The following is a 7,644-nucleotide window of genomic DNA, read 5'->3' on the forward strand; positions in this document are numbered from 1 at the left end:
ATCAAATTTATAAGATAAACTTAAGTTAGTTTTTACCTGATCACATATAAGTTTGCCACGACTTCTTGCTATAGGTCCATCGATGGTTGGTGTAGTGTTCTTGGTTGGGATGTCCTCATCAACCACTTGAGAGGGTGCAGCGGTGCCGAGCCATCCATGCTTCATCGAGCTGTCGTTGTTGGCATTGTTTATTTTTTGGAGGGGGGAGTGTGGTGGTTGATGTGTTCTGTATTGACCGCTTTTATTGTAGTACTCTCTCGTTTTTAAATATAAGTTTTTTAAGGTTATATTAAAAACTACATAAGAATGTATATACATATACATATATTTTAGAATGTAGATTTATTTATTTTGTTCCGTATGTTGTTTATTAGTGAAATCTATAAAAAACTTATATTTAAAAACCGAGGGAGTATAAAACAGTGGAAACCCTTTTTCGGAAGTTGTCTTGCCTCGTGCATGCATGCGAGGACCGATTCAGAGTCTATTGCAGGTTTCTGCAGAGAAAACAACTGTCGTCTGTTGCATATTCTTGATCAGCTCCTCAACTCCCGCTCCCAGCATAACCGTGGGGGTGGTGCCCAGCCACACACAGCGAGCAACGCCCGCAACCGTCGTAACTCCCGGCTAAATCCGGCATCCCGTCGCCGCCTTTTAAAGCGCGCGCGCGCCGCCGCGCCTCTCGTCCCGCTCCACAGACTCCAGCGAGAAGGAAAAAACTCACGTACCGACGTTCGTGCCGCCTCCACACCACCCGCCCTGTACAGCATAACCAGCACGGTCATGGCGCCGTCCGCGCGTGTGTCGCTGATGCTCGCCGCGGCGCTCGCGTGCGCGCTGCTCGCCACAAGGCATGCAGATGCCGTCTCGGCCGGCGGCGGCGCGCCGGCCCCCGCTCCCGGCGGCTTGGCGTGCAATCCGCTCCAGGACAAGACGTGCAAGCCGGGGGACCCCAAGGCGCCCGAGAACACGGAGGAGGAGGGCGGGTTCGGCGCGAGGCTGCCGTCCCTGACATCGCTGCCCATCCCGGGCCTCGGCAAGATCGACCGCGACGGCGATGGGGACACCGACGAGGACGACGAGCTGCCGTCGTTCGACACCCACATGACCATCCTCGGCCACTGAGAGGAAGCGCTGACGATCCAAGCCTGACTTCTAAGCGCATGGCTGTATCTTCTTGCATTTTGCGTTGCCTTTGTAGTTGTGTTGCCACGATGATTCCCAATAGCTGATGATTCCCAGAAGAAAAAAAGAGAAAAGAAAAGGAAGAGATGAGAAAGTGAGCGTGCCACGATGATTCCCAATAGCTGATGAAAAACTTTGCTAGTTGCTCCTGTTAATATCGTTGAAGTTCAGAAACAAGTTCTAAATTCGAATCGATTTGGCCTCGTTTTGATCTTCCTATTGTTGGCCATGGGATATTTGGGGTGGGAGGCAACTAAACTGTTTCCTTCTTTTCGTTTATTTTACCCAAATAATAAATATCACACGCATGACACGAAAAAATATGGTCGAAACACCTTCACCACCATTCATCTTTTCACGTCAAACAAATGACATCAAAGAAATTTGTTTGATTTTTCAGACTTAATTTTTTCATCTCTTAGATAAAAAAACTGATTAAAAATCCGTTTTCATCATTTAATCCATCTCGACGATATCTTCAAAACTAGATCTATTGATATATTTCGACGACTTTTTTAGGCCAAGAGTTTCCATGATATTTACATTGAAATTGCCATATAGTTTACACTAAAGTTTACACTAAAGTTTCCATGATATTTTCATCATTGTTTTTCTTCTAGATTTAAAGCTTGTTAGACTGTAATATACGTAGCCTATGGACATGACTAGTATATGTATTGTACACCTTTGTGCACCCCTATATATATGAGATAGCCACACCCGTTTTAGGGTGTCGTGTAGTTTCCCAAACCTATGATTAACTACTTTTCATGATTTTTTTTATTAATTGACCATGACAATTTTAAGTAATTAATCATGATAAATTTAGTTAATGGATCATGACACTTTTTAGTAATTCATCATGAAAATTTTAGTTTATAGATCATGACAATTTGCGTATTTTGACCATGGCAGTTTTAGTTTTTTGACCATGAAAATTATTATTTGTATGAATCATTTTAAATGTTAGTGCATATATCATGACAAATTTAAGAAATTCACCATGACAATTTTAGTTTACGGTTCATGATAAATTTGAATAATTGACAATGCATTTTTAAAGTAATTGAGGATGGAATTTTTTAATTAGGAACCATATCAAAATCATTTCATTGATCATGGCAATTTTTAGTAACTTACTAGATCATTAGTGGCGTGTGTTGCCAAGTCCATCAATTTGGAATGATATATGATATAGATTTACAATTTGTTTTGAATTCGAAAGAAGACTTAACAAGTTTCAGTAGAACCAAAATAAATCACATATGCGAGGCTTTACAAATTTTGGTACACCCAGAGGAAGTTACAGAGGCGAGGTCTTACAAATTTTAGTAGAGCCAAAAGTAGTCAGGCGTGCCCCCAAGTCTAGGATAGCTGTTAAAGTCGGTCACCTACGAGCATTCCTCTTAGTGGAAGAAAAGACATGTAGTACTCTCTCCGTCCCAAAATTCTTGTCTTAAGTTTGTTTAGAAATAAATGTATCAAAATACTAAAACATGACTAGATACATTCATATCTAGACAAATTTAAGACAAGAATTTTGGGACGGAGGAAGTATATACAAAGCACAAGTGAGCTCCATATCGAACATTCATCTTACAACCAACTACTAAAGTCACTTCAACATGGTGTTCTTTAGTAAACAAAATGAACGTGAGCAGGAAATAATCAATATGAATGGGATAATATATGTACAATATACACCTATAGAACTATCCACATAACCTTTTGACAAAATTAAGAAACCATTCACATTAATCATATTTGTGATCTTATTTTTTGTAGCATGTCAAACATGAAAATAGAGAAGGGGAAAACGCAGGATGAGCAGAGAGCAAAAGTATAATACAAGAGACCTTTATGATGAAAGAGAGCGCAACTGCTCACTCGTACAAAGAAGAGATATGGCTGATAACAGTAGTAGAAAACGGGACTATAGTCCCGGTTGGTAAGGGCCTATAATCCCGTTTCACCAACCGAGACTATTAACTTGGGACTAAAGCCCGGTTTGCCACGATTTGGGACTAAATCCATTTCATGTGGCTGTCAGAGTGTGTCAGGGGGCATGGAGCTTTAGTCCCGGTTCGTAACACCAACCGGGACTAAAGGATTCTGTGATTTGGGGTTTTGGGGTTTATTGTTTTTTTTGCTTTTCGCTTTCAGTTTTCCATTTAATTCTTTTTCATTTCAAACATATCATAGAATTTGGTACATATATATATCACAGAATATCTTTTAGGACGTATATCATAGAATATCTCGGACGACCATATATATATATGCATACACACATGGATATATATGTACAATTTGGTATATAGAATTTCTCTTACAACTTGTGGATCAGTTACATGCATGCATTAACCGGTGAAGTGGCATTCTCCCTTGGGATATATGACCTCATCCAGCAAAAATCCGGCAAATTCCTCTTGAAGTGCTCGTATGCATTCCGTTCGGAGGAGTTCCTCCCGCTTCTCCGTCATCTTTTGAAGAAGGAGACCAATATGAATATATATATATATATATTAGACCATGAATATAAAATTGTGAATAATGTTTATGTACCGTAAGAGTTCCTAGTTTAGTCGGCAGTTCGGTCGTAAAGGAGCGAATGTTCTCACAGATAAAGTATGCACATAGATATTCTCCGGTTGCTGCGGCATGCAAAAATTTACGAGAATAGAACTCAGTCAGATAATAATCAAGCATTATAATGGTATTGAAACTAGAACTAAAGAGATGCGCGGACGTAGCTAGTACTACTTAATTACCCTATGCGGTGTCCATCGCAGCTCTGGTTTCCATTCACTGCAAACATTCTTGATAAACCGGCTCCAAACCCTGTCCGGCAAAGAAAAATAATAAAAAGAGTCACTGATTAATTGATATCAGTTAATGATATAAAGAGGCCGACATAGTGCGATAATGATTGAAATTACCGGTCCAGCATCAACTTCAGGGACTTGTACTCGCCTTCGTCTTTTCTTAGCGAGTCGAGTACTTGAACTTTTCCCTGGTCAATCATAATGACGAGCAGGATAAAATGGAATCTGTGTTCTATATACGGGCATGCATGCAACTCATCAAGAACTATACGTAAACTTAACATCGATCGAGTAAGCAAAATATAATTTATAGTACAAGACAACAGTAACACTCACTTCAAGTTGTAAGGAAATAATATTATTTTCATTGTGACTTAGTATCTCGAAAAACCGATACAAGTTCTCCTCTGTCTCTTCTGTGTATTCTACTACCGCCTGTTCAAAATTGGTATTTGGGTCAGTGAAGCCAATGCCATATAGTCCATCTCTTTTCATTTCAAGCATCTTCATTCTGGATAAAACCACACACACAAAATAATATAGTGAGGATAATTAGAGGCAAATGAACGAGTCGATGAGCTAGGGACTTGAATTACAGAAAGAAATCACTTACAAACAATAGCAACTGACGAGAGATTTGTCGAGTGCGTCTTGATTGTATAACTGCCAAAATTCTGGATTCTCAATCCACAAATCTTTGCAATTGAAGATATGCTCTAGCTTGACTTTCACCATTAGGGACTGACGCCCGAGTTCTGCTTCCTTCATGTATGAGGTATGCAATTTGTACATTTTTGTTGGTAGCTGCTTGACAAGCTCAGGCCTGACGAGAGGTTTCCTGGGTTGAAATGTCCATACTAGTTGGTTATTCCCTTCCACCGTGATGGGAATGTTCTCGTTGCCGAGGAGTTGTACAACAGTGACACCAGCCTCCATAGCCATCTTTTGAGCAACATCGGGATCGACTACGAACTCATCGGTACCGACCTTGAGCGGCGAGATCGATTGCACTGGCTGTTCTCCCAGCCGGGGAATGGTTTTCCTGCTTCTTCTGTTAAGGAGCACCGTCTTCGTTTGCCACTTTTGATATGACTTGGCAATAGAGCGGTCATAGTCTAATTTAACTCTCTTCGGAGGCGGCGGGTCGACAAGATTGGCCAGAACGCGCCTGACGTCTTCCAGAGCTATTATATCCTTTGGTACAGGCTTTCTCTTGTCTTTATGGCCCTGCAACTCAGCATCCACTGTCTCATCTAATTCCTCTCTGGTCTTCTCGTAAGCCAAGATTGGCGGGGGAGGAGGGGTGTGTTTCTTCCTAGGCTTATTCCGCTTTGGACTCTGGTTCGTTGACAGAAAATGAAATGGCTTCCCGATGGCGGGTTGGCAGGGTGGAGTCGGCTGGCTGGGTGGAGTCGGTTGGCGGGGTGGAGTCGGCTGGTGGGGTGGAGTCGGCTGGCGCGACGGACTTGAAGGAGGAGTCGGTGGCCTTGGAAAGACGATGCAGTCCTTTCTCCATAAGCAGAGGCCACATATGACTTCTTGCAGTGTCTGCTGCCCTTCACCCCCAGGAATGTCGAGTTGTAGTGACTCATATCCCGACATCACTTCATCCACCCCGACACGAGCATAGCTAGGTGGAATTGGAGTGCTATGGAAGGTTGCACCAACGGGATTTGTTAAAGCATAGCCGACCGCCGCCTTCACGTATATGTTGTTGAGTTTCATGTCAAGCTCACAACTTTGTGTCTCTCTGATTTCATCCCCAGGGTAGCTAGCCAACAGTGCATCGTCGGCAAGGACACCCGTGGAACCCACGTTGCTTTTCGGCATCGATGGGACGGTACTATCCAATGCTAGATCGACTGGTTGCTCTAGCAGCTCAGGCGTCCTTTGCTGGCTAAGTGTGTCGATCTGCTCCTGTTGCCGCAAGAATTTGCATTCCAAATCCGCAAGCCGGTTAGCATCCTGCTTCTTCCTGGCCTACTCCTGATTCTTCTTTCTCGCACGGCTTCTATAATCGCCCCAGTCCTTAAACCCCTCAATCCATGGAATAACGCCTTTGCCTCGTGTTCCTCCCGGGTGTTCTGGATTCTTGAGGGCGCGTGTAAGCTCGCCGTTCTCTCTCTCGGGCTGGGACACCCACGTTCGAGCATCTTCTATTGCAGCAAATATAACTTGAGAGGCACTTTGAAGACTTGCCTGCTCCACAAGCAACCTTGTCTTTGGGTCCAACTTTCCCCCATGCCCATAAAACCAATTTCTGCACCTTTCAGGTCAAGTGGATGTTTGCGGAGTGACCCCTGCATCAATCATCTTCTGCTCGAATTCATCTCACTCAGGAATGCCACTCTTGTAGCCACCTGACCCTAAAGAATGGTGATGCACTTTTTTCTAAGCATTTTCCTTGTTTATCATCACACGCTCCTTAGCTGTTTCTGATTGCTTGAACTGCACGGATAAGTCCCGATGATCTTTTATCCTCTCATATTGTCCAGTGAATTCTAGAGTCTTTCCTTGTTTTGTCGAAGTCGGCCCATAACCTTTTCTTCCAGTTGCAGAATTGGGTGTACATCTTCTTAAGAGCAAACTTTTTGACTTTCTCACGTTGTTTATGTGAGAAATTCTCTGGTAGGGTGAAATGTGCCATGAGTGTATCCCAAAGCAGATTTTTTGCTCTTTCGTCCACAAAACTAACTTCTTGATCTTACTTTGGCCTATGCCATTCTTCAATGGATATAGGGATTTGGTCCTTCACAATAACTCCGCATTGAGGTACAAATTTGGATGCATTATTTTGGGGATTAGTTGGTTCTCCACCTAATGATATCGCGTCAATGTTGTACCTTGTGCCCTCGGGCAACTTTTTGTCCGGGCCTTGTACTTCCGTGCTCGTAGAAGATTTGCTCGATCCAGAGGGCTAAAAGAGGAGATTCGTTAATTAATATATATATATATATATATATATATAGATCAATTAATACACATCTAATGATCACCACATGCCAAATATATACCTCGCCGGACTTTGATAATTCGAGAAAAATTTCTTCAGCATCATTGTCGCCTGGTTCCCCGTCGTCTCTTGGTTGTTCTTCCTCGATTCCCTCACCGGATGGGTTAAGGTATTGTGCGCAATCATCTTTTTCTTCATCCTCTTCGTTTCCAGAGCGTATCATCTCGTACAAGACATGCTCTTGATCATGGTCTCTGTCTCTACCATCCATAGCTTAACTAACCGAGAAAAAGATAAAACAATTTAGTATTCACTTTAGCTAGCAAGATCATCATGTATATATAATATCACTAATACATCGAATAATATACTTAATTAATGCATCATCGGATAATCCACTTAATATTATCGAATATATAATCTCGAATACATCACTAATACATCTCTCAAATAATATCTAACTAGTCAACCAACAAAGAGTTGTCGCTGTACTCAGGCGCGGGTGGTGGATACCCAAAGAGCAGGTACCATCACCGGATCATAGCTGGGGTGAGATCGCTGAAGAACCTGCCAGGTATTGGAGAACCTGGCTTCCAACGCCTCCATGTAGCGACGGAGGTGCTCGTCCTCCTCCCTGACACGGCGACATACCTCCTCCTTGGGGGCCGGCAGCCTCGGCAC

At 42.7% G+C, this 7,644-nt stretch overlaps 1 protein-coding gene across 1 annotated transcript; it reads left to right on the forward strand.

Annotated features, from left to right (window-relative positions):
• Nucleotides 1–564: 564 nt before the first annotated feature.
• LOC123405382 lies at nucleotides 565–1,486 on the forward strand. The gene has a single exon (XM_045099093.1). The coding sequence runs from the start codon at nucleotides 784–786 to the stop codon at nucleotides 1,123–1,125; it is 342 nt and encodes a 113-aa protein (XP_044955028.1). The 5' UTR covers nucleotides 565–783; the 3' UTR covers nucleotides 1,126–1,486.
• Nucleotides 1,487–7,644: the final 6,158 nt, after the last annotated feature.

Source organism: Hordeum vulgare, chromosome 6H (assembly GCF_904849725.1).
Source record: "Hordeum vulgare subsp. vulgare chromosome 6H, MorexV3_pseudomolecules_assembly, whole genome shotgun sequence".
In the NCBI taxonomy this organism is placed as follows: Eukaryota; Viridiplantae; Streptophyta; class Magnoliopsida; order Poales; family Poaceae; genus Hordeum; species Hordeum vulgare.

What these genes read in the sequence shown, in the direction of transcription:
- LOC123405382 (XM_045099093.1), top strand. Translation starts at nt 784, where the DNA reads ATGGCGCCGTCCGCGCGTGTGTCGCTGATGCTCGCCGCGGCGCTCGCG.